The 26861-nt window shown below is 30.9% G+C and overlaps 4 protein-coding genes and 1 pseudogene across 6 annotated transcripts; 3 read left to right on the top strand and 2 right to left on the bottom strand.

The window, feature by feature from the left end:
- The first annotated feature begins 5006 nt into the window (after positions 1–5006).
- On the top strand, positions 5007–10585 carry LOC124845475 (Serinc-domain containing serine and sphingolipid biosynthesis protein). Its single transcript, XM_047322577.2, has 13 exons — positions 5007–5169; positions 5526–5764; positions 6395–6471; positions 6719–6878; positions 7253–7277; positions 7355–7444; positions 7939–8110; positions 8482–8555; positions 8831–8900; positions 9260–9331; positions 9746–9879; positions 9978–10051; positions 10189–10585. The coding sequence occupies exons 2-13, from the start codon at positions 5527–5529 to the stop codon at positions 10278–10280; spliced, it is 1278 nt and encodes a 425-aa protein (XP_047178533.1). The 5' UTR covers positions 5007–5169; position 5526; the 3' UTR covers positions 10281–10585.
- Positions 10586–11728: 1143 nt separating this feature from the next.
- LOC124845476 (dirigent protein 16-like) lies at positions 11729–12714 on the top strand. The gene has a single exon (XM_047322578.2). The coding sequence runs from the start codon at positions 11799–11801 to the stop codon at positions 12534–12536; it is 738 nt and encodes a 245-aa protein (XP_047178534.1). The 5' UTR covers positions 11729–11798; the 3' UTR covers positions 12537–12714.
- A 2054-nt stretch (positions 12715–14768) lies between these two features.
- On the top strand, positions 14769–16019 carry LOC124845479 (dirigent protein 16 pseudogene; annotated as a pseudogene).
- A 115-nt stretch (positions 16020–16134) lies between these two features.
- On the bottom strand, positions 16135–19628 carry LOC124845478 (hydroxyethylthiazole kinase family protein). 2 transcript variants are annotated; one of them, XM_047322581.2, is made up of 3 exons: positions 19103–19628; positions 16588–17007; positions 16135–16286 (listed from the first exon to the last, which is right to left on the bottom strand). In XM_047322581.2, exons 1-2 carry the CDS (start codon positions 19544–19546, stop codon positions 16615–16617), a joined length of 837 nt encoding a protein of 278 aa, XP_047178537.1. In that variant the 5' UTR covers positions 19547–19628; the 3' UTR covers positions 16135–16286; positions 16588–16614. The 2 variants fall into 2 exon arrangements, with proteins under 2 accessions (XP_047178537.1, XP_047178536.1); XM_047322580.2 differs by having other exon boundaries at positions 16135–17007; positions 19103–19627.
- Positions 19629–23279: 3651 nt separating this feature from the next.
- LOC124845480 (uncharacterized) lies at positions 23280–26629 on the bottom strand. Of its 2 annotated transcripts, none has more exons than XM_047322583.2 (3): positions 26396–26629; positions 24958–25346; positions 23280–24364 (listed from the first exon to the last, which is right to left on the bottom strand). In XM_047322583.2, the coding sequence occupies exons 1-3, from the start codon at positions 26428–26430 to the stop codon at positions 23493–23495; spliced, it is 1296 nt and encodes a 431-aa protein (XP_047178539.1). In that variant the 5' UTR covers positions 26431–26629; the 3' UTR covers positions 23280–23492. The 2 variants fall into 2 exon arrangements, with proteins under 2 accessions (XP_047178539.1, XP_087952110.1); XM_088095984.1 differs by having other exon boundaries at positions 23280–24358.
- Positions 26630–26861: the final 232 nt, after the last annotated feature.

Genomic DNA, 26861 nt, shown 5'->3' with positions numbered 1-26861 from the left:
ATCTTGATGGGTTAATTGATTGGATAATAGTCTCTTATGTGTCCTTTGTTCTAACTGTGAACAGATTGATGGTTTTATAAATGAGTTTTTATAAAATTAAAATAGTGAGTACTTCGATAATTGTATAGAGGTTAGGAAAAAGATGAGAATGATATGATACATGTTCCTGTATTGGATTTATACATTTAAAACTGGAAATTTTTGTTCACAATGAGGTATTATAGAAGATTATAATAGGTGTATGTTTGACTAGTATTGATGGTTTGGTCTGGAATGTTTTGGTATGATAGTTTTCTGATGCATAGTAATGGAAAATGTTGGAATAGGGTTTTGGGTGGTAATTTGAAATTGGTTCGGAACGTTAATTGGCCATGGCTGATTGAAGATGGAGAAGAAAATAGTGCCTCTAGAAGATGAACCCATGAACGAAGAAGAAAATGGATTCCAGTTTTAATCCTATAATTTAATGATTTTTCTTTTAATTTTAATTATAGTCATAAACAAAATTAGAATTGGTGGTACACCGATAGCCATGTCAGAAAAAAAATTAACTTCGTTGGTCATGGAGGACCAAAAATTACAATTTCATTAAAGAGAACGATGAAAGTGAAGCAAACTTTGAAAGATGGACTAAACCCAAAAACATTTGATAATTGAGAGACTAAAAACATATTTAACCCAAAATAATTTATAATAAAAAACCATTTTTCCAGTTTTATCATTTTAGTAACTACTTTTTTAATTCAAATAACTACTCATTATAAAAGAATTATTTATTCTTTGATCAATCACTTTTTCAAATTTAAATAATTACTCTAATTTATTTACACTATTATTTATAACATTTTTCATCTCAATATCGGTAACAATATATAAAGAGGATACGTCTCTCTTGACTTCTCTTTTGTTTTTCCAATTTTACTCCCTTAATTACTGTTTTCTAAATTTAAATAATAATTTATAATAAAAAACTATTTTTCAATTTTATTGTTTTAGTAACTACTTTTTTGAATTCAAATAAATAATCATTATAAAATAATTACTTATTCTTTTATCAACCATTTTTTAAAATTTAAATAGTTACTCATAATAAAAAAAATTAGTTATACAATATTATTTATAATATTTTTATTTCAATAACTAAAATTTATTTTATATATAACTATATACACCTTTTGTTTTGTTTTTAATTTTATCATTTTAATTATTACTTTTAAAATTTAAATAATCGGTAGATATTTAACATTTTGCCTAGGCTAGTACTACATGATGTAGTTTATGATTTAGGGTTAAATATGTTTTTAGTCCCTAAACTATTGGTCGTTTTTGGTTTTCGTCCCTCTTTCAAAATAAGGTACAATTTGATCCTCATTCTTTTCAAAATTTTGGTTTTAGTCCTCGAAAACTAACACCGTTAAAAATGTGGTAGTTTTCGAGGTTAATTTTCGAGGACTAAAACCAAAGTTTCAAGGACTAAAACTAAAGTTTCAAAAAGAATGAGGACCAAATTATACCTTATTTTGAAAGAGGGACGAAAACCAGAAACGACCAATAGTTTAGGGACTAAAAACATATTTAACCCTATTTATATACAAAGAAAAAAGTAATATAATATTATGTTTTCCAGTCTAGGGATTGTAACGAGTCGAGTTGGCCTATCCGCCACCCGATCCGCAAAACAATTTGACTTGCAATCCGCCCGCTACCCACACACGGGTACTCTCTTAGAAAATACCCGCGGATATTTTAAAATCCACGGGTACCCACGGATACCCGCAAAAAATTAAAAAAAATATATTTTATATATTTTTTAAATAAAATTTAAATAAAATTACAAAAAATATATATAGTATAATATAAAGTAAATTAAAATAAATTAAAATTTAATTTTAATTAAATTTAACCTAATAAAATATAAATTAATTTTTTTTAATTATATTTAATTTGAAAAATAAAAATTAATATTTTTTATTATTTTTTGCGGGTATCGGATACCCGCGGGACGAATAGTTTAATACTCGCATCTAACCCATTTAAAAGCAGGTATTAAGATACCCGCTACTTATTACTCGCAAGTAATAAATATCCGTAGATAGTAACTACCGTTGTAGATTTTATTCGCGGATACCCGTACCCGCGGATTTTTTTGTCATCCCTAATAATAATTAGATGTACTTATTATTTTCATGTAAAACTAATTTTAAAAGTAAAATATTTCCTATACACTATAATCTAAACAAAAGATATTAAGAAAATATTTTGTTACTTATTTCATTTTTCTTTCATCCCTATCATTTTTATTTTAGGGAAATCTTAACAATAAGTAGAGAAAGATGGAAATGGATCTTTTCATTTTATATGTTAGAATGTGTTTCAGTAGGGGTGTGGAGGCCGAGATACAAACCTAACAAAACTGAACTGCTTCTCTTTATGCTCACCTTCACGATGCTTCCTTCCTCTCTTTATGTTCTGTTCCTTAGGAAAAGGTGGGCTGGGTACCTGCAAAGGCACTCCGACGCTCAAGTCAGAAAAGGAGTCACCTGAATCTTTTGGTTCAAAGTGATCAAGAATAAGAATAATTTCTCTCAGGGGAAAAACGTACCTTTTTTCTGGTGTGAAGGGTGTATTTAAAACAGTAAAATAAACCGTTACCTGGCAATCCGGTCAGTTATCGAAGTTTGACTGTGTAGAAGTTGTAACTGCTAGATCGTGTGCTGATACTGAGTCAATTACTTCCGTGATTCGCGGCGTTGGTTAGCTGATTGTGCGTAACTGTTTATCTGTAACTGCACGCTACGATATAGCGCTTGTATGTCGACCGTCCTGTGCGTCGACTAGAATAGGTGACTTGTCGTGTGCGCGGTGCGAACGTTATGTCGCGACATTACTATTTGGTTGTCGAGGACCAAGTGATCGACAACACATCATCTTTAAGAAGGCCTCGTATTGGTTCAACTGTTACCAGGTCGCCCGAGTCACCGGTCGACCATTGGAGGATTGGGTATCCTATGGTACAGAATGTTTATTATGCATTCCTACAAGTACTTTTATTTTCTCTAATTAGCCAAGTTTATGAAATAATGCATCATTATTCATCACTTAAAATTTTATCACTTTTCTTTTACACTTTTAATATAATTTTCATTTTTAACTTAATTAAGATTTTAATACCTTATAAATTTTGATACCCAATTAAAAGTTAAACCTTTAAATTGTTTTAAAAGTTTTGTGATCATGTTAAAAATTACATAAAAGTTAATTAATTTTTCATTTTGCTTAAGAACTTAAAAAAAATATAAATGAAAGTTGACACGCGAAAGATACACTCAACGGTTACTAATCCCTATTGAAAACGCGTTAGGGCGTGTTTGGATTGGGTCCATCTATTTTAGTCAATCATATAGGGAATGCTGGAAAAAGGTCTTCATGTGGCTACCCATTCTTGTCTTCACCTTCTTTGTCTATATTCCAATTTCTATTTTTAATCACCCAAAACTCTTTTAATTCAAACTAACTTTTTCCCATCTCATTTTTTCTCCAACGTTTTTAACAAAACCCTAATCAATCAATCACCCATGTGCCACATTTCATCTAGATAACTTCAAACTTTCAAATAAATCAATAATTTAGTATTTAAATTTGTTAAATATAGTAACAATTATATATAAAACTAATTTTCTTTCTGTTGAATTTACATAGATAATTTATTTATAACAGAAAAAAATGAATTAAATTCAAAATACAAATAAAAAATAATAACAAATTAACTAAGATAAAAAATAAAGATATTAATATATCTAACATAAATAATGATAATTAATAAAAAAATTAATTTAATTCATATAAAAATATATAAATTAATTTGTTAGACATTTTACAATTACTAAAGACAAAAAAATTATAGTATAAATAAATATAATAATCTCCTTATCAAATTGATGTTATAGAAATAAGTTAATTTTTTTTCAAGTTCTTAAAAAATAAGTCTAAACTCAATCAATTTCATTAAAATAAATTTATGATGATTTTGATATCATATTAAAGAATAGATTTTAAATCTAATTTAATTTTATAGAATCAACTTAGAAAATAAAATTTATATCTATTTATATTATGAAAATCTGTCCTATATTCACTAGTATGTTCTTCAACAAAAATAAAATAATTATTACCCTTCTTTTGAATTAAAGGGTTAAAAGGAAATTTTAGACAAATTTAATGATAATTTTTTGAATGAAATAAAGTACACGGGAAAAGTAATTATATGTACAAGGTTGGATAAACGTCCAAACTCTTTAAATTGAAAGTACTAAAAGAAAATGATGATATAGTTTTGTTCATACATTAATTATCTTAGTATGTAAGTCATATAAACTTGGGTTGCAATTTAACAACTACACAAATAAGGTGTATATCCAAATTATTGGGATATTAAATAAAGATTCCTAAAATCTATTTAGTGCAAAAATGATTAGATGATCATATACTATCATGATCCCTAATAATATGTACATGACACATAATTGAATGTTATTATTAACTTTAATCATAAATAAAAAATTTAAATACATGTCACATACAATTTCTTGCTATCACTACGTGACATATAATTGAATGTTATTAACTTTTATCATAAACCAAATAGATGTATTGGTTCTAAACCACCCAATACTTTATTGTTTTAGCTGCTATCAAGTTTAAAACACAGCAATTGAGTGAGTCTTACAATAGGAGTTTGAAATAGCATAAGAACTTGTGACAATTTCATCAAACAGCTGTCTTTTTCTACTCGTAGAAGGTAATTAGATTTCTTAACAATATATCTATTTGCTGTTTTCTCTGTAACTTAGAATAATATTATGGATAGCAGAAAATGTGAAGATTTACTGAAATGATGCACAAGTCAAAAAGAAAAGACAAAAGATATAGTTGATGTGTAAAAGTATCACAACATGTCAAATGTGGACACCAACAACATTGCTCCTATGAATCCATTCCAACGGGTGTGAACACAAGTTTCAAGATACTACTCTTCTGTCTTCAAATACACTTCTCAACCTGCTGCTTCTGTAGCTCAGACTTGCCATTTTCTTTTAACAAGACACCCATTATCTATTTCTCCATTTCTGCTGCGTCTTGCTTCTGAGACTGCACTCTTACCAAAATAAGGTGAGAACTTCATAGTTGGTTCATGCAATAACAGGCATTTCCTGCATTGAGTTTATAACTTTTACTCCATGATCTACTTGAAATCAGAGGTTTTTTATTTATTGAATGTTTCTTGTATGAGCATCATTAAGTTGGCTTTGTTCTCCTTTAGTAGTTTGTAAGATGAACATCTTTGTGGGGTGTTTCCATCTTTTGAGCACACTTCACTATCTTTTAACTTAAATCTAGTTTCTAGTGCAACATTAGTACACATTTTGATAGTTGGTAATATTTGAAACACTGTTGGTATGTGACACTGCTGTTGTTTGATAAGTGCTGTTGATGGTGGTTGATCAAATTGTATGGTTTGATTGTAGAATGAGTGCCTCTGAAGTAACAACTGAAGCAACAGCAGCACATGTTAATCTAAGGGACTCACTGAGTGTGCTTCAGGTACAAGTGATTGCTTCTTTGGAGTTAAACAGGGTTCATTATGCAGAGGGAAGAAAGAAATCACTGAGAGCTCGCTATTATTTTGGCATTCTATTCCTGATAATGAATTTTATTGCCTGGTTTTTCCGTGACTATGGACAAGGTGTTCTACCATTTATTCATCGTAAGTTAATTTTCTATCAATCCATTTCCATTCTCCAGTCTTTCAGAATTTTTTTACAGTAAATAATAACGATGGATTCCAATTGCGAGTCTAAATCTTATACTGGTCGAAATGAGAAAAATGAGTGAGGATTCATGGACTCATTGCTTTAAGGTTTTGAATTGAAAATTGTAACAATCACTTATGTAGGCAGGCTCAGGTCTTATATGTTTTCTTAGTGAATTCTTACTTCAATAGAACCATGAGTAGTATCAGAGTGTCTCGTTAAGATGAACAATTATACGAAAGGATATTCATGTATGTGTCTAGTTAAGATGAACGATTATACGAAAAGATATTTATGATTGTGAATGATTTCCCATGAATCCTCCCTCGAAAGTTTCATCAAATGGTTAATTCAAAGTTGATCAGGAGGGTCATGGCAAATGATTATGTATCTCCTAGAAAAATCTTAAAATAGACAGACTTATTGTTGCAAAAAGTTATATGCTCCAATTTCTTAATGATGAAGCTCTCAAAGTGGAAAGATAATCCATTAATAATTTTTCAGGAACCTGGATATCTTGAAAGTGAAAGATGTTAGGGCCATTTTGTCACTCACTCTTGTTGATACTGTTCTACTTTCTACAGATATCAAAGCTTGTGGAAAAGAAGGAGAAGACTGTTTTCATGCACTGGGAGTTCTTCGCGTGAGTTTAGGATGCTACGTATCTTTCAGTTATCAGAGTTTCTGCTCCCTGACGAATCATTATATACTGCTACTGTATCTCTGGATATAACCCTCTAAACAAACCAATTTTCATTCATTAACTTACTATGTAGTAATCTAGTATCTTCTGCGAACAACATCCTTAAACTGACAACAGAATTTATAACTTTCTAATTTGGATTCCAAACAGAACATGCTAGAATGATGATTTATAACACGAACTATCTTCCTTAACAATGAAATAGATATTTTTCTCAGTTATGTTTCTCACAACAGTCAAAACAAGAAAATTACATGAAAGTTGGAATTTATGGCATTCTGGCCACTGGGAAGTGAAGTTTATTATACTGCTTGTATCAATGGCACTCCCTTTCTTTTTACCTTCAGAACTTGTTCAAATATATGGTAAGTTTCTTTCTTTTTCATAGTTTTAACCATTAGACAGTACTAAAAGTAATTGGGGTTATCATTCAAGTAGCTTTGAGTAGAATATTGTTTTTTTTCCCTTGAAAAGATAACTCCTTTCTTTCTTTGCCATTTCCTTGAATATAGTTAGATAATGAGAATAATACGTGTGAGTCTAAGTCTTACATTAAATAAAAATGACAAGGTTAAACACCATGTAAGAAAAAAGACTAATAAACTTAATGTTTCGAGTATATTAGATTCAAGTTACATATATATAATCTTTTTCTAATGATCAGAAAAAAGTGGTGTCAATCTTTTATTTAGTTTGAACTCATTTCACATGTTTATATAATTTTTCTCTAATCTTGCAGGAGAGGTTGCTCGTATTGGTGCAGGGTAAGCTTCAAATCTTTCACCTTTTCGTTTTACCAATACAAGGTTGTTATTTACATGAATGGGTGGTTCATGTTCAGAGTTTTTCTTCTTCTACAACTTGTGAGTGTCATCCAATTTATCATTTGGTGGAATAAGTACTGGATTCCAGATGAAGAAAGGAAGCAGAGGTAGCTACACATCATTATTGTTGCAAAACTTCATAGCTAAACTTGAAAAATCAATGTTCACATGTTTTCAACACTTTCTACTCACAGATTGTTGACTTAACTGGATATCTGCATATCTAAATTTCTCAGCACATACAATTTACAATTTATAAAATAACTGAGTATCTTAATTAATTACCCTTGTTAACTAAATGAGTATTAATACTCTCATACTTGTGAATCTTACTTATCACCACTTGATAGTGATTTTTATTTATTTATATCTTTTTGATGATAAAGTCATCAAAGTTAAGTTATCAGGGAAGAAAAAGTTAATTATTCTAAGAATTGTTAAGATGATTATAAAGTTATGTTTTTATTTAGTTATAGAATTAAATAAAAACGTTGTATGAATTTGTTTTCTAAAGAATCTAACTTTTTATGATGTAATTTTATTTGGATTGTATTTTAACGGTAAATGAGAGATAATGTATATAATAGTGTGTTAGTGACAGGTGGTCCTTTGGACTTTTGATGTCAACATTGTTTTATGTTGCCTCTATGTGTGGAATTGTGTATCTGTACACAACATATGCTCCAAGAGCTTCATGTTCTCTCAATCTATTTTTCATCACTTGGACAGCAATTCTACTTGCTGCAATTATGGTTGTTTCCTTACATTCAAAGGTACAATGCTACTGTTATTTCTGACCACTCTAGATTCTCAATTTGGTTTTTTACTGTCTTTTTTTGAACGTTAAAAATACACTGATGCTGACATCAAAATCATTATCTATCAATGTATTTTGGAAACAAAAAAATCAGCAGGGACTCCAAATTCATTTCTAAAAATCTGCATTAGCAGGAAAAGTATGACTTTTTCATGTTTCTAATTTCTTTCTTTATTCCTGAGAGGATATTAGTTGGACTAAAACATGTTTTTAATGTTTGTATATAGAATGAGAATTTATGTGTGACAGAAAGCTGTCCTAATATCTTAATTTTCATCAAAATAATTAAAAAGTATGGTTTATAATCTATATGTTTAATTATTACAGGTTAATAGAGGTCTTTTATCTTCAGGGATTATGGCTTCTTACATTGTTTTTCTTTGTTGGTGTGCATTGAGAAGGTAAAGATTCTGAAACATACTCTATAACTGTCCTTAGATTTCAAAAGTCCAACCAAACACACTATAATATCGCTTTAACTCAAATATTAGTTTATTAATCTATAAAATATAGTCATAAATTTTTTCTATAATGATCATTACTTTGATTTTACTAAAGAGGGTTCGATTTGATTATATATGTGATAGCTTGATTCAGTGTGAACTTCAAATCATGTTTTATTTGGAAATTCCTTATAGAGATGGTATACTTATAGATCTCCATCATGGAGTTTCAGTGAGCCTGCAACTGCAAGATGTCAGACAAAGAATCAAGAGAAAGGAAACAGTGATTGGATAACTATAATTGTAAGTTTTTGAGTGCATCTTCATGTTAAATTTCAAAAAACAAAAACTTTGTTTACTTCCTCTTCATTTCCATGGAGTCCAAAACTCCTGAGCATTCATTCTTTCTTCAGTCTTTTATAGGTAATTATTGAGGTTAGAAAAAGTAGATTTTCTGTTTCAGTGTTGGCAGATTTGGTAGAATGTTTACTATGATATTAAAATATATTCTAATAATGTTTGTTTAGTTTATTGTGCCATACTTATTTTGTTTTTCTATTTTTTATTAAAATTAAAATGCAGATTTTCTCCTATTATGATGTTTGTTTACATGAATGTTTCAGTCACCCTGTTATTTACATCATATATTATTTTCTTAACAGGGCTTCCTTATTGCCATATTTGCAATTGTGATAGCAGCCTTTTCCACAGGCATTGATTCCAAATCCTTTCAGGTGAATCATATTTTCAACCTTCTTAAATATTTTAAGTACTTCTTAATATTTTAAAAAATTTTGATTAATTAACTTAATTTTATAAAACTGGTTTACAAGACGAGGTTTGTCTCTGTTTATATACTTTAAATTAGTTTTACTTTTAATCGATGTAAGACTTTTCACGTTCTGTTTGATCTAACAAGACAACTCAAGCATGCTGCAAGTTGAATAAAATTTTATGAACAAAGTTAAGAGAAAAATATCCCTCTATAAAAAGTTAGACCATAATCTTTTCATGGCCTTTTCAATATCCAAAAAAGGATTAATGTTGAATCAAAGCAAAGCCAGTTCCTTATTATGACTACAGATAGAAAAGGTAAGTGTGATATTGATGATAAAATCGTAAAAGTAGTGTTTTTTGGCCCCTTTCAGTTTTCAGAAGACAAAGTTGAAGAGGAAGATGATATTCCTTACAGTTATGGATTTTTTCATTTGGTATTCTCCTTAGGAGCAATGTACTTTGCAATGTTATTCATCAGTTGGGATCTGAATAACTCAGCAAGAAAGTGAGGAACCTAATTCATCTTATAGTCATTCTATGCTTTGTGTATGATCATGATATGATTTATGACATCTTAATTATATCTTCTTTTCAAACCACCAGGTGGAGCATTGATGTTGGCTGGATGAGTGCATGGGTGAGAGTTATCAATGAGTGGTTTGCTGCAACAATTTACAGTAAGTTAATCTATGTTATGTACACATGCACAAAAAAAAAAAGTGTTTTCCAATTTTCACTAGATTCATTCATATTAACAACACAACAAATGTTATGTTTATATATTAATTGTTTTCTTTTTATTTGATTGTAACAGTATGGATGCTGATTTCACCAATTGTGAGAGAGAACAAAGTCATGAATAATGGTAGAACTGTGCAGGAGACAGTTGACTCGGTTATGCCATGATTAACAATCACAAAAATCATCAACATTCTTACAAGAAAAAGGGAAATTCTCCCCTTTAATTTTTTTCTGCTCCTTAGTATATTTTACTCTTTAACTCACTTTTTCTTTAATGGTTGAAAGGAAAAAAAGTGGAAAATGAAATAAAATGATAATATATTTGCTTTACGTGGTAGACCTGGCTGAAATATATTTTCAAATGTAGTATATAATCATGGTTCTGATATCTCAGTTTGTGTTAATTGTCACAGTATTTAAATTCAAATAATGGTTAAGGTTATGATATGATGTAATGTTATAAAAGTTGTGATTGGATTTGCTGTTGTGGACCACAGATTTAATGGTTTAGTTGGCAGCAATTTGTGTTAAGTGTTTGTTGACTTCATTATTTAAATTTACATCAGGAATATGTTAAAATAAATTGTTGACAACTTCTTCTGATATAAATTCTCCTAACAATTACGCTTTTATATACATTATAAATAAAAGTTATTTATTTACTTGGTAACAATATGTGTGGAACTTTTTTTTCCTTTAAAGTAAAAGTTTATTAAAATTTAAAAGCATAAATGACTTTTGGATCAAAATGTATAAGTGATATTTTTTTTAATACACAGGTTAGTAATAAATTATAAAATTTTAACTTAAATTCTTGAAAATAAATATTTAGTTATATTTTGTTTTTGTTGTTGGCTCTTCCAATGATATAAACTATTTTAAAATTTTTGTTTTGGTTACTGAACTTCATTTTTATCATAACCACTATTACAATTGATGAGATAAGTAACAGAAGAAACTAAATACATATAATTTTTCAGTATTTCAGATAATTAACAATTATTTTAATTTAATAAACCCGTGAAATGATAATATCATATATTTAAAAACCAAAATTTTTAATTTCTTAATTATCCAACTTAAAAAAAAAAACAGTACCAAAAACTTGAGAATAAAGTCATTTAAGTGAAGTTTAAATTTATCTGGCGATTAAAGTTGCGAATCATGTACATATATTTTGCATAAACATAAAAAGTTTAAAATATGGCTTATGAGTCTATTACAACGTATAAATTAACCACAAACTCATACACATTTTTTAAAGCCTAAAACATTGAAGTTTCCTTGTGTAGAATTTCAAAAATTATATAAATGTGACATGAACTTAACCTTCGTATAAGAATTGACATCACTTTTAATTTAAAATTTCAAAGCATTAAGTTTATGAATTTTGTTTTTCTTATATAATATTTAACTCTGTTTTATTCCTGTATTCCTATCTAATGTAGAAGAATCACTCAAAAGTGAAACCAATCTAAATTTGGCTCATCCAAATTTGCTCAAGGCACAACTAATCTGTTATAGTATTAACAACTTCATTACCACTATTTCTCAGAACTACTCCAACACAAACAGACACAATGCGTTAATTCCTTAGTATATAAGACCAAGAGTTGAATTCCATTTCAGTCAATCCAAAATAACCATTCTATTCTCCCAAAACAAACAAATTAAGCACAAAACATGTCTTTGGGATCATCCACAGCAGGTTTTTGTGTTGCAATGTTGTCTGCCTTTGCACTTATGGCAGTGCCAATTTGCATGGCAGCCACAGAACCTGTGATGGAGTTGTACATGCATGACATTCTTGGGGGCAGTAACCCTACAGCACGGCCTGTGACAGGGTTGCTAGGCAGCATATACAGTGGTCAAGTGCCATTTGCCACCCCAGTAGGGTTCAACACTCCACAGGGTGGAATTCCCATTCCCAATGCAAATGGTGCCATTCCCACAGTGAATGGGGTCACTGGCATTCCACTGGGCACTGGCTTGGCTGGAACCCTCTTTGCACCAAACAACAACAACAACCAAAACAATGCACAATTGGAACTAGGACCTGATGGATTAGGACTTGGTTTTGGCACAGTAACTGTGATTGATGATGTGTTGACCTCTCAACCTGAGTTGGGATCACAACTGGTTGGGAAGGCTCAAGGGGTGTATGTGGCTAGTTCAGCAGATGGGAGCAGACAGATGATGGCATTCACAGCACTTTTTGAAGGAGGGGAGTATGGTGATAGCTTGAACTTTTATGGCTTGTACAAGATAGGAAGCACCATGTCAAAACTGTCTGTGATAGGAGGCACAGGGAAGTTCAAGAGTGCAAGAGGGTTTGCTGAACTGAGATCTCTTATCCCACCAGGGCAAGTTTCCACTGATGGTGCTGAGACACTGCTCAGAATCACTGTTCATTTGTATTGAACTACTGAACTATGGTGGTGATGTGGATGCATTTGTGATTAGTGTTGGTCTTGTGTTTTTGTTAATGTATTTGATGTAGTAATTGAGTTGTTCCTTGAGAATTTGTAACTTCTAGGTTGGTTGGCTATGGATCATATTATGATTGATTAATGGGATGACTTAATGATCAATATTAAATCTTACTCTGTTATTTTTTAAAATTAGAAGGAAAGGTTTCTATGAATTTAATCTTCAGCATAGTTAATCTTCAATAAGGCAAAATATTAATGTAATATATATATATATATATATATATATATATATATATATATATATATATATATATTAAAATGCTTTGGAATGGCAAACAACTTGAAAGCTAGTGGCAGTGGTCACCAGACTATAACATTAATTGAAACCAAGGTGTATTATTTAAAATGCAAAAAAATTAATCAAATTTTAATTGGGCTATAATAATCAAAACTTTGTTTACTTTGTATATGTGTAGTTCATATCATTTCCTTCTTGTTATTTTAGTTAACTTCATATTCTTCATTGAGGTGCATATCTTTGATGCATGTTTTACCTTCTCCTTTACTTAGAAGATGGGTTGAGATGTTGGTGTTGTTAAACCATGTAATATGATAGAAAAATTATACAGTGTGAATAATAGTTTCTTCTTCTAGAAATGTATCGTTCGACCAATTTTCAAATAACATATATTTAAGTTTATAAACTTAAGATAAAATAATTAATTACTTTGATAGAGATAAGTGAATTAGGGATGTTAAAAAAACTAAACTGAACTAAAAAAAAAAGAGTAGCTAATTGAACTATACTAAACTAAATAATAAAAAAATTGAACTATACTATTTTTTAATTCACTTTTTTAAAATTAAACTTCAAAATATTTCAGTACATTATCTAGACTGATGTAAGAATTCTGCATATAATATCTACTATCTGTTATTGTGATTAAACCTAATAATTATATTGTTACCATAAAAATGACTAGTTAGTTTATTTCCATGTAAAGACTAAATTAATTTATTATATACAATCTAAAATTGGAGGCTATAGATATTGCCCACTAAAGACAAAACATATTACTCCTGCTACTACTGCTAGAGGTAGATATTTCCAAGTTTGGAAGCTATTAATGGAGGGAAGATGTGGTTTAACTAGAATAGTATCTGAAACAGGTTTTGGTGGTCCTTACATAAGGAAAACTAACTCCACAGAAGTTGAAATATTGAAAGAAACCAGCCAATGACGTCCTTTTGTTACCTAAACTAACAATAAACATGATTAATTTGAATGAAAATAATTTCATCTTTTTTGTTTGAACCAAACTATCTTATGAGTAGTTTTTATTGTTAATTGGTCAACAATCATTTAGGTGGAGTATACAGGTTAACTTCGTTGATAAAGTGGCCAGTTCAGGGGAGGATGGTAGTGTTGGTGTTTGAAGCTTGATTTCTGAATAAGCACTGCATCCGAACATTCACTTACCTGCCTGACATGTTGGTAAATCAATTTCTTATGTCATCCTCCCAAGAGGCTTAGGTCTGATTGCGTTATTTCCCATTACTACAAATAGGTAAGTTTGAATTGTTTTTAGGCTTAAAAGTTACCAAGGTTTTAACATTTTATGGTGACATTTTGTTATAAGCTGTGTTATTGTCCTGCTACTTGGTAAGATCACACTATCAGATATCTCTTAAAATAGTGTTCTTGGCCATAATACTTTAAAAGATATGCTCCCAACTAAGAATAAATAATTTAGCTTATGAATAATAAAATCTAGTTCAATTTGATGTTATTCTTTTTCAAGGGAGGAATATAACTATAAATCAGAGATAATCTGCAGTAATATGTTTGTTACAGGTGCTCCTTTGCTCTTTTAATGTCAAAGGTACACTGCTACTGGTATTTCTAACAGTTTGCATTAGCAGGAAAAATCTGACTCTTCATATTTCTGATTTCTTTCTTTATCTCTGAGATGATATAAGTTGGGCTTAAATATGTTTTTAATCTTTATATTTAGAATGAGTTTTTTTTTTAACAGAAAGCTATCCTAATATTTTAATTTTCATTAAACTAATTAAAATATATGGTTTGTCATTTTTATGTTTAATATTACATGTTAAAGGGTGATTATGACACAGCACACTATTATTTTTCTTCCATGGCAAAACTACACAATGAACCTCATAGCACAGGCACTTTCTTTCTTTACATCTAAACTATGCCATTGAAAATGTTGACTGATTTGGTTGAGTATAAGGCACAACTAATCTACTTTCCTGTTAAGCTCAACAACTTCATTATCATCTATGTCTCAACCACTCCAACACATTGTGTGTTCCCTCCTATATAACACTAAGACATGCATTGTACTTCACATCCTCTCATAAAACTCAATACCATATAGAAGAAATGGCATCTACCTACGAAACACTTGGAAATAAGATGCCTATGGGATCACTAACTGCAGCTTACCTTGCAATTTTGCTTGCCTGTGCAAATTTGGCAATAACTGTTGCAGCAGTTGACCCCATTGCAGCCACCGGGAAAGAACCTGTTATTGAGCTATACATGCACGACATTCTGGGGGGTAGTAACCCAACAGCTCGACCAGTGACCGGCTTGCTGGGAAGCATATACAGTGGTCAAGTACCGTTTGCAACGCCAGTAGGATTCAACACACCTCAAGGTGCGATTCCCATCCCCAATGCCAACGGTGCTAACCCCACTGTCAATGGAGTTTTTGGTATTCCACTAGGAACTGGATTGGCCGGTACTTCATTTGCACCAAACTCAGGTAACAACAACAACAACCAAAACATTGCCCAGCTGCAGTTAGGACCTGATGGACTGGGACTAGGCTTTGGTACAATAACTGTCATTGATGATATGCTGACCTCTCAACCTGAAGGAGGGTCCCAACTAGTTGGGAAGGCTCAAGGAGTATATGTGGCAAGTTCAGCTGATGGGACTAGACAGATGATGGTTTTTACAGCCCTGTTTGAAGGAGGGGAATATGGTGATAGCTTGAACTTTTATGGCCTGTATAAGATAGGAAGCACCATGTCAAGAATATCTGTGCTAGGGGGCACAGGGAAGTACAAGAATGCAAGGGGTTTTGCAGAACTGAGAGCTCTTATCCCACCGGGACAGATTTCCACTGATGGTGCAGAGACGCTGCTGAGGATCACTGTCTATTTGAAATACTAAAACTGGGTGCTGTTTGATCACTGATGACTGAGATTGGTCTTGTATATTGTCAGTTTGATACCGTTTGCAGAATGTATTTGAAATCCTAGTTGTGTTCCCAAGAAAAGATATGCTGATTTGCTTTTTCTTCTTTTTTTTACAGAAAATGATACACTATGGCGCTTTAAGTATTTGTGGTCGGATTTTTATTTTTTAATACAAGCAGTAGCAATAAATGCCTCAAACTCAGTCAATGGCAGTTTACAAGTAAAACTAAAAAATGAAGCAAATCAGTAATAAGCTATCATTGTGTTCTAAAGGCATTAGCATTGTATGGTGTCAACATAAGCTGCAAAGAAAAAAAAGAAAAAAAAGCAAAGCATGATGAAAGATAATCAAGAAAAATTCAGACAATGAAAGAGAGTTTACTGCATATGAATCTTGAAATGGAAGAAAATGTCACTTATTAGTTCATATTCATACACTAGTCTACCAGTTGACAATATGATTAACAACGCAGCAGGAGTTCATAAGCGTCTTCCACCAAATCAAATCCTATACACGAAACAAATTACTAGTTAAATCTGAACAGGAAAACCTATACATACAAAATGATGACCATACTACTGATAAAGGATTGAAATCGTGAGTTATTTTAAACCATATGAAGATTCTATCGTTACTAAGTAGCTACCAGTGATTGTTGTCATAGGGATCTCTGCTGCACCATGTCATCGAATTAACAATCCACATTCATCATGTTCAATCAATGGATACCATTGATAGGAAATCGAGAGATGTACGTGAAATTTTTTTCCTAGAAAATTATGGCACATAAGGATTTTATGATAATTACCATTTCGCATGCAGGATCTTCATATTTTTAACACAGACTGGTGATATTAACATGAGAATTCAAGGCAGCTTCATCAAGTCCATAGAGTGCATCAATCAAGTGCATTCGCAACGATGCTGGACCTTTGGCCATCTTCATTCCTAGCTCACCAGCGACGCCAAATACTGCTAATGCTGACACTGCCGCATCCAAAGCATGACTCTTGTCAACAGCAACAAAGGCAGCAATCAGTGCAGTGACTGAACACCCAGTTGCTGTTACTTTCTGCATCATGGCCACCCCATTGTGAGCACCAACAACTCGAATTCCATCCGTCACAATGTCAGTGGCTCCTGACACTGCAACTACGGCACCACTTGTCTGAGCTAAGAGCTTTGCTGCTTCAACTGCATCCATTGAATCGTGAACACTGTCCACACCCTTGACAATGGAGCTATATTACATAGCGTAATAACAATATTTTCAGATTTAAGGGAGATAAAAAATCGAAAATGTTTGGTTGAATTTTTAGTGAGACTCAAGCATCTCTTTCTTTTCCCTTTTTTTTTTCTTGAAGACACACTGGGCCACTAGTCATAACTCATTTACAACCATTATAATAATGTTTATTGCAAGAAAATCATTGGAAGAATAAGTAAAACATCAATTTAATCTACGAATCTGGTTCCACCGATCAATCCCTTGACAATATCTGGTATTAACATTGGACAAAGCAAATTTACCCATATGAGTTGTGAAAATTCAAGTACTATATTTTCTTTTTTATACCATTAGGGAATAAAATTGACCAATGGTGCCAATGTTTTTTGAGACCAAATTGATGTTTTACTCCCACAAAAAGGTTATTAGATAATCTATGAGAAACAGTCTATTAGAAATGCAGAGTGCACTAGTAAATTATCTCGTTCAGGCACAACAACAGCTTACCCTCGTGATTCAATCGCGGCTTCTAAATCCCAAAAATAATCACCCAGAAGAAACAATCACCCTCAAAACAAATCTCACGAACCCTTTCACCAGTTCCATTTTACATAAATCAAGTGATTATTTAGACGATTTGAAAATAAAGAACAATTATAATACATAATATTTGTAAAAATAAAGAATAGAATATTTTGTTTATGCTTACTTTTGAATATTTTTATAAATAATGAAGTTTAATATGTTTATTAATTCATATGACAAACTTTGAGCCAACAAAATTTGTCAATTGTTGTCTTTATAAATTAAAAAAAATGAAAATATAAAAATAGAGTTTAGTTTCCATGTACTGCAGTGTAAAAATTAACCATATCTACCAATAACAAATTACATAAATTATATCGATATATCGATTACTCAAATATGATATGGCACTCTGTTAGTGTCGATAAATTGTTAAGGTTTAATATACGATGATAAAAAGTGGGTTTCTTATATGAATAGCATTTTAAATTGTTTTAATATACATAAGATAAAATATCGAACTGATCTATTAAACTATTTTTTTATTATAATTATTTCCATTAACACTTTAATTTTTTTCTTTTAAAATTAAAATGTTATTATAAATATACAAAATATGTTTAAATTAATTGACTCACCGACTCATAAGGGCACAAAATAATGGTGTCAATTAAGTTACAACATTTTTTTACTTCTTATTCAAATTAAGTTGACTCGTTTGTACGCTCGTGATAAGTCACAAACGTATTTAAATCGTACTTCATTTTTAAAAATATTTTTTGTTATTTTAAGCTTAAAAATATTTCCTAGTCTCCAAATTTAAAAGACTTTTAAATCTTCCAATTTGAAAATAATTGACCGTAGTTAAAAATTTGTTAGTGTTTGAAATGTTTCTATTTGTTATTTTTTCCTCATTTTTCTCCTTTCCTTATAATTATTGTGGCTTGAGTTTGTATTGATACTACCACATCAATGTAGTTTCGTTTTATCTTCCATCTTTCTTGTTTTTGGTTACATTATACTAAAAAAATTCATTTAAGCCTTTATTTTAAAATTAAAATATAATGGATGAGCTATAACATATGACAATACAATTCTTGTTTTCCTTCCTACGTTTTAGCTTTTAAGTTTTAATAAAATTACTCTTAAAACGTTATTTAATAATTTAACTTTTGAAAATTTAAAATTATGATTAACCATATCTCCAAAATTGTTAGAAGAAAAAAAATGTTATTAACCACCTAAACCTATTCATGCTATAAATAAATTCTTTTAAATTAAAAATTCGACCTCTAATATTTAAGTTATGTCAATTCTAAATAATGAATCTACGTCAACTAAAACATTGTGTTTCAAAGATTCCTTTTAGATTTAAATATTTTCGATTTAGGAAATTAACATTTTAAATTTGAAAAGACTAAAAAAATATTCAAGTTTGAATAACTAAAATGACACATAATTTTCTACTATCTACTTCAATAATAATAATAATAATAATAATAATAATAATAATAATTTACTGTTATTTATTATTATTTTAAGAAATTCAATTGTTGTATTGATTAATTACCTTGGAAGCACTGGCGTTCGGTTCCGCGGAAGCGAGTGAGAGCGCGATGATCTCAGAGGCGTTTCCTCTGACGACGGTGGGCTTGAGACGGAGCAGTTCCCGGCAGGCTTCGAAGCGGAAGGCGGAGGCCGAGGCGGCGACGGGGTCCAGGACCCAGGGCGTGTGGACCGTGTTGCAGATTTGGGCGGCGGTCGTCATGGCGGGAAGCCAGGAGGGGGAGAGAGTGCCGACGTTGACGTAGAGGGCGGCGGCGCGGGGAGTGAAGTCAGGGAGCTCCTCGACGGCGTGGAGCATGGCGGGGGAGGCGCCGGCGGAGAGGAGGGTGTTGGCGACGATGTCCATGGAGACGAAGTTGGTGATGCATTGGATGAGAGGGGATTGAGCACGAACCAGAGAGAGAAGATGCCATGCCTTAGAACCCCATTGGGTTTGGTTAGAGTCCATTGACAAAGATAGAGAAGGTGTGTGGAAGAATTGAAGAAAAGGCAGAAATTACTACACAATACAAAATGTGAATAGGTGGTTTTCTCTTGAATGAACTAAAAGTCCAAGAGTCGTTTTTGTCTAATATTAAAAGAAATTAAAAATGATAAAAAAATAATAATAAATATTTAATTAACTCTTTTAACCCTATTTCGATTAAAAAACTCGTTCTGTAAACATTTTTAAATAATTTCTAATTTTATTTTGTTTTTATAGGATGAAGTAGATAAATTATTTAAAAAACGTCTCAAAATAAAAAATATATTTATTTTATTTTTTAAACGTAAAATATATTTACATTATTTTTAGCCAATAAATTATACATGTGTTAACATTTTTCAAATCATAACATTATTTCATGAGAAAATTGTGAGTTGACATAGGGTTAAACCAAAAAGTATTTTAAACAAAAATACTTTTAACAAAAATTTAGTTAAATTTATAAAATATTAATATTTATTTAAATCAATAAATTACAAATGGTTACATAAGTTTTTGAGAGAATTTTAGGGATAGTAATGTGAAGCAGTCATACGAGCTGATCCAGAAGTCCGCAAGAAAATACACTAGACAAATTGAATATTTTAGTTCAGGAGTTTTTTTAGGCCTTTAAAAACTTATAAAAGGGTGTTTTAGAATTGATAATGATTAAAAATAATAATATTTGATTATTTTAATATTAAAATATTTTAGTATAAATAATTTTTTATAAATAAGTTCCATTATTTTAAAACATAATATTTTTAGAAATCACTTTTCTAAAGTTTTATGATTTCTCTTTAAGAGTTCTTATTTTCGGTTCATTTGTTTAAAGATATGATATTTCTTCGTTAGATTTTTGCTCCTTTTCTCTCGATCCAATCTATTTTGTCTTTGCATTTAATTATACTTTTGGTTGCATGTGTCGTTTAAGTCATCAATACGAGTCTTTGTTGACTAATGATCATAATGGTATGTCTTGATCGTTCTTATAATGTTTTTATGTGTACAAAGAACATTATGTAGAGTTAGATGTGTTTTAAAGTCGTTTGAGCCGAGTCACAGGTGGAGAAAGCTAATTACACTATTTTTAAGCTCTAAATATGTTAAAATTGCTAATTGTATGATTGTACTATGAATTACCTAAATGATTGAGTTATGTGATGAATATGACCCGTTTAAATGAGATTAAGTTTATAAATTTAGTTAATTAAACTTGTATGATGGAATTTGGGAATATTGTCTAAATGGTATAGCAAATGGGATGAATTTAGTTTGTGAATGTTGTGTAATTCGAATTTGGTGACTCTGTATGTGGTATTGATAGGGTTGAAATAACATAAATTTGCATAATTATGTTCTACAAAATTATGCAGATTTGTTGGGCGAGGAATTGTGTCGTTGGTGAGGCCAAGGCCAGGAGTCACTGACTTGATAGTTGCTAAGCAAGAATATTCTCGCTAAGTGACTTTAAAGTTATAGAGTTCATTGACTTTGTGGGTGCTGAACATGACAACTTTTTGCTGGAAGAATTATGAGTGATTTAATCTCTAAGTTCCAGAGCTTGTGTCGCTAATCGAGTGGCCTTCAAGCACTACTCGTTATGCAAGTGGATGATCTCATTAACCGAGATTAATAGAATTATTCAATCTTCTATGTTCATTGTTTTGTATATTTAATGTAATCTTATAAGTTGTTAAAAGAATTATTTGTATGTGATATGTGTGAAGATGGTTGATACTCATCCATAAAAGAATTAAAATTTGGTTTCATTATGTATTAACATGAGAGTTCAAATGTTGGAGATTGTCCTGACACTCTAATAATCATTTAGGCTCAAGTATAGTAGAATTGAGTATGTGGTGAGAGGTGTAGAAAGTCCTAATTTAGGGGTTTTATCTTGGCCATAAAGATGTTAATAGACTGACATTGTGTATGGTAAGGTGAAACTCATTGGCCATCACAACTACAAGACCCCACAAGATTCAACATCCATGTCTGTATTTGGATAATTGAGATTTTTATAGTATTTTCTTGTGAAATTTTTGTATTGATGAATGATTGATAAAATTTTATAACTTAAATTATATGTTTTATGTAGATACTCTTTTTGTAAATTAGTTTACCTTTTTTGTTTGTTTGTATGTTGTATGTTGTGATTTTCTTTTTGTAATGATTACTTTATTGGTATAAGGAGAAGAAGATGTAAGTGTAGAAACACTTCTTATTGTTGAGGAGTCAGTTGTTTGGACGATTAACGATATTAGATATTGTTAAGTATAGTCTTATAATAAAATTATAGTATAGTAGCTTAAGAATATATATATATATATATATATATATATATATATATATATATATATATATATATGATATTATTGTAGTTCTAATAAGACTGTATTAATATATTATATACATTGAATTATTTGTTTTCTTAAGATTCATAATAAAATATTTTATTTTAATAGTTAAATGTTATTAAAATGAAATATTACAAGAGAGACCATAACCTACAGTTCTTATTGGCCAACGACGAAGTAACCTGGATAACTCATATTACTTAAATTTGTAAAATATAGCAACTCTAACATACGTTGTGTGTTTCTCCAAAATTAGTTTGTTCATTTACATTCAGTCCATAAAAAATAGTTTCTTTATTCACATTTCTTTTACACAATTCTTGTATATTTCTTCTTCTCAACGCCTATCCATTTTTATTAAAGTTATTATTAAGAATGAATTATCCTAATTTTACAATAAGAAATTACATAGACCGTTAAATTTTTTATTAATAAAACTTAATGTGAAATTAATGATTTAAATTAAATTTATATTCACATGCACTTACATTGTTGATATTATTATTAATATTTAAGAAAATGTAAATCTGACTTAAATTAATAATAATCAACAGACTTTTAATTTATTATAAAATAATTTAAATCAACATTTTAATGTTTAAAAATATCTAGCAATATTTTAAAAAAATTTATATTAATTTTACCACAACATAATTTTAAAATAATTAATCATTATTAGTATTACTCTTAATTATATTTTGTATCATTTTTAATATTATCTTAAACTCAAGTAAATATTAATAATCGTAATCATAATCACATATTAAAAATATTTTTTAATAATTATAAATTTTATATATAATTCTTTATTCTATATTAAATTCTAGTTATTAGCTAAATTAATTAATTTTTATATTTATTTTTCCTACAAAATTAAAGTAAGAATAAATTAGGTGAAAATTCAATTTTTGAAAAAATATATTCCAATTGATTTTTGTTAACGGTACTACAATGATGGGAGAAACCGATCCTGGAGCCCTATTTCTAAAATGGCACAATGACTAGGCCTATTTAAGTAAATATTTTGGCAATGAGTTTATTTGAGTAACTTTTTAAAAATAGTATCTGAAAAAAAAAATTGAAGTTAAATCAAATGATTTTGTTATTATCAGAAGCATAACATGATATATACTGTTCAAGAGATATTATACTTTTGAATAATAAAAAATTAATAGAAAGATATTTTAAGTATTAATATGTAAGATAAATTACAAAATTTTAAAAATTAAAGTATGCACCCTCTTAACACCATGAAGAGTGTTTACCGAAAAATAACTTTTCCTTTTCCTTTAGTTTCTACAATGGTTTTTACTCATTTTATATATATATCATTGATAAAATATTAAATCTACATAAAAACAAATGAAAAATATATAGAAATTAAAATAAACGGATCGGCAAAAGAGGTCCATGTGCAGTTTTAACTTGAATACAGAAGTTACCACATATCAGAAAGATGCAGACCCATTAGTTAGAAACATACCTTAATACATTACATACATCACTGGCATAGATAGTTATCATGCTAAAGAGTTCTTAACACAGTCAAAAACACCACAGGTGTTTGACTAAAACGTTAACCCTCTTAAAGTCAGAAACTTTTCTTGTATCTCAGCTACACGTCGGACATTGTTGGCTTTCCTCATATCCCATTTTGATTTCTGGGATATTCCATACTGAATCTCATGAACAAGGGTTGAAATCGAGTCGGTAACGTTTGATAGCTCAGAACTGATCTTATCTTTATCCTTCTGCATGGTTTCAAGGGCACCAGATATCCTTTTCCGTTTTGCTTCAAGTTGCCGAATTTGATCATCAATTTCTGTGATAGATAAAGCACTTATGTCCATTTCAGCCTCTCTCTCAGACATTTTTTCCTTCAAATCGTTGTACTTTTTTTTGAGACTGGGAATTCTGAGTTTCTTTGCCATTAGCTCAGCCATGACTTTGTCTACCTCTTCGATGCTCTCCTTGGCCTCAAGGAAGGCCTCAGCAGCCAAGGGAACTTGTTCCACCAATTTTAACTTGAACAGTTGATCAACGGTGAGATTGGGATCTTCACGAATTTGCGATGCAAGTATTGCAACTTCTGCAACATCATTGCTTGAGACCAATGAAGGGAAATCTAGAGCAAGAAGGGAAGAAAGCTTCTTCTTGCAAGACTCTATCGATTCAATATCTGCATTAGTAGGGTGATCCGATGCTGTCGTTTCAGTAAGAGGTATATCAAGCATGTCCTCCAAGTTATCAAGATAACTATCGAAATTTGCAACTTGTAGAGGTGTTACAAGGGAGCCGACAGGAACTAGGGCGAACCGTTTCTTAGACTGGCGACCGCTACTTTTAGTCGGGCCACCACTATTTTTAGTCAGGCCACCGCTACTTTCAGTTTTCCGTTTTGACTTTCTCAGGGTGCCAGTATCATCATCTTGTACTGTCTCTGGTGATTGTAAGGTTAGAAGGCCATATACATCGGAATAAGAAAAACGCATAAGATGGAGGGGCAACAAAAGTTGCAAAGGTACGAGTTAGAAGTCAAGTTACTACGTAGCAAATAAGAGGATAATGACTTATTTCACAAACTTCAGAGCAAAAAGATTCTTGCTTTGCTCCTTTCTAGCAAATAAGAAGATCCCAACTCATCTCATCAATTAGAAAAACAACTGACCCACCACACAAAAAGAAAAAACAGAGGAAATATACAAAACATGAGCCATCACTGGCCTCTTAGTAGTACTTACCCTCACACAAGGAGAAGCATGAAGGAAGAAAGTCCACCATCAAATAATAAAAGTCGTGAACCATTTTGGTGTAGGGGCTCGTGATACTCATGGAGGAAAAGTATCAACTATGACTAAGTAAACTGAGACAAATAGAAGGGCTTTTATGCAGGAAAAAATAATTGAAATACTTAGACTACAGCCAATGGAAACAATACCAAAATAAAAACAATTAAAAAAACCGGGCTAAGATGAATGAAAAAATAACAGAACAGGGTTGAAAAAGAAAATTGTAAAACTGTTTTGAGCTAACCTTTTGTGGGGGTTTGCTCAGCTGAGGGAATCAGCCAGGTAAACAAAGCAAAGAATGCTTCAGTTCTCATGTCAGGAAAATTTGAGTGAAGATATCTACTGACAGCAGTCTTGCTTGAAAACTCTAGCCTGCGAGAACCCTTCCGAAGAGATGCTGGGGGGATAAGGTATCTGTCGGTAAAATATCCACCCTTGGCAGTCCTTGCCGCCACTCTCCAGCCCCATACATCACCAGCATTAGGCCACCCTTCAGGTGCATATGGCAAACCTTTACCAGAAGAGTAAGATGGCACAGGTTGAAGATCAGAGGTTTTATCATTTGTCACATCCTTATAAGCATTGCTGCCAATTGCAGAGTCATTCTTCAAGGATTCTTTTTCATCCTTAAAACTGCAATAACAAAAGACAATCTCAACTGCTCAAGAGTCCATACAAACACACACAGCTGCTTACTTTTTCCTGTATATTAGCACTGTATAAATGTTTATGTACTCGTGCGTGTAGAATAATGAAATTCCCTAAAACTTAATCTTACTACTGAAGTACTCCATTGTGCAAATGTAAGTCAACTAGTGTGAAGATGATCACAAAACTATTGTGAGTTACAAAGATTGTAAGGGTAAGACCTTCATTGAATATTTACATATCACACAACTTGACATTACTGTCAACAACTGAGAAATCAACAAGGAAAACAACAAATAATCAATAACTAAGAAGAAATGTGACTGAAATTAGTTTATTTTGAGGTTTTGCTTGAATAAACTTTACAAGTTTGTACATAAATTAGAAATCATCTTTTACTGAAACATGTCAAGAAGAGTTTTTGAGAATTTTCTGTCAGAAAAATAAAAACTATATTTTCAGTAAAGATCTCTTGACTTCTCTAATTTGCATGCAGCTCCGGGTCTCTTATATTAGCTTTTTTTTCTTTCTTTCTAAAAGCTGGTTTTAAGCTTTATAAAATAAATGTTTAACTTCCTTCCAAGGTTAAAAGAAACAAACATTTCCATTTTTCTCTGGGCATTTTTGGACAAGTTTAACAGAAGTACTCCCAAGAGAGAAAAATAAGAAATGAAATGAATATGCAGATGATAAAAAATAAAAATAAACATATCACATGCATTTTGTTTTTCTGATTTTCTCTTCTTCCAGAAGTTTGTCTAAATCATACCATTTATTCTCTTCTCTAACAACGGCTTGTGATCCTAAGACATATATCCAAACATAACATAAATAAAAAGCCATGCATGGCTTCTCTGATCAGTAGTCTATTCAACCTTCTTCATATTTCATAACTGCATACATTCTTTAGCAGTTAGAAAAACAAGAGCAAGCAACCCAAAATAAAAAAGATGATCTTTTTCCAAAGGAGAATGAAAATAATGACACATTAACAAGTGTCACAGCAGAAAAGAGAAAAAGGGATGAAAAATAACCTCGCTGGGGTGACAGTTTCATCTGAGAGATCCATTGATGAAAGAGAAAAAGGTGGTCAATTAATTGAGACAAACACGCAGAAATTGGAAATGTCAGAACTAAGGGAATTGGAGGGCACACATCATCGGAACATGAAAGGGAAAAATACCGGCAAACCGTGGCCGTAGCTGGAGACAGTGTCAGGGAGTTTGAGGAGAACCATTTGGGATGAAAAGATATGCTTCAGTAATCAATGTTCACGTAGAAAAGAGACTAAGCGCATCTCGAGGTTTTAAATATATTTAATTATATAATTAAATTATAAAAAATAAAATAAAAGTAGAGAAATTATAAAAAATATGATTTTTATTAGATTTTAAGATTAATGTGTCAATAGGTCCCTATTTTCATCCGGAATTGCAAATAGGTCCCTTTCTTTTTCGGCATCTCAATTCAGTCTTTATTTTTGTAAAATTGGACCAAATA

This window comes from Vigna umbellata, chromosome 8 (assembly GCF_029865625.1).
Source record: "Vigna umbellata cultivar VRB3 chromosome 8, Vumbellata_1.0, whole genome shotgun sequence".
Lineage (NCBI taxonomy): Eukaryota > Viridiplantae > Streptophyta > Magnoliopsida > Fabales > Fabaceae > Vigna > Vigna umbellata.
Note: the sequence above shows the minus strand (reverse complement) of the source record. Positions and strands in the feature narration are given on the sequence as shown.

Coding starts and splice junctions, on each gene's coding strand:
- LOC124845478 (XM_047322581.2), bottom strand. CDS start 19,546: ATGGACTCTAACCAAACCCAATGGGGTTCTAAGGCATGGCATCTTCTC. Junction 17,008..19,102: donor CGAACGCCAGTGCTTCCAAG/GTAATTAATCAA, acceptor TCCATTGTCAAG/GGTGTGGACAGTGTTCACGA.
- LOC124845476 (XM_047322578.2), top strand. CDS start 11,799: ATGTCTTTGGGATCATCCACAGCAGGTTTTTGTGTTGCAATGTTGTCT.
- LOC124845475 (XM_047322577.2), top strand. CDS start 5,527: ATGAGTGCCTCTGAAGTAACAACTGAAGCAACAGCAGCACATGTTAAT. Junction 7,445..7,938: donor GATGAAGAAAGGAAGCAGAG/GTAGCTACACAT, acceptor TGTTAGTGACAG/GTGGTCCTTTGGACTTTTGA. Junction 8,111..8,481: donor TTGTTTCCTTACATTCAAAG/GTACAATGCTAC, acceptor TAATTATTACAG/GTTAATAGAGGTCTTTTATC.
- LOC124845480 (XM_047322583.2), bottom strand. CDS start 26,430: ATGGATCTCTCAGATGAAACTGTCACCCCAGCGAG. Junction 25,347..26,395: donor GAAACTGTCACCCCAGCGAG/GTTATTTTTCAT, acceptor TTGTTATTGCAG/TTTTAAGGATGAAAAAGAAT. Junction 24,365..24,957: donor TGAGCAAACCCCCACAAAAG/GTTAGCTCAAAA, acceptor TACAATCACCAG/AGACAGTACAAGATGATGAT.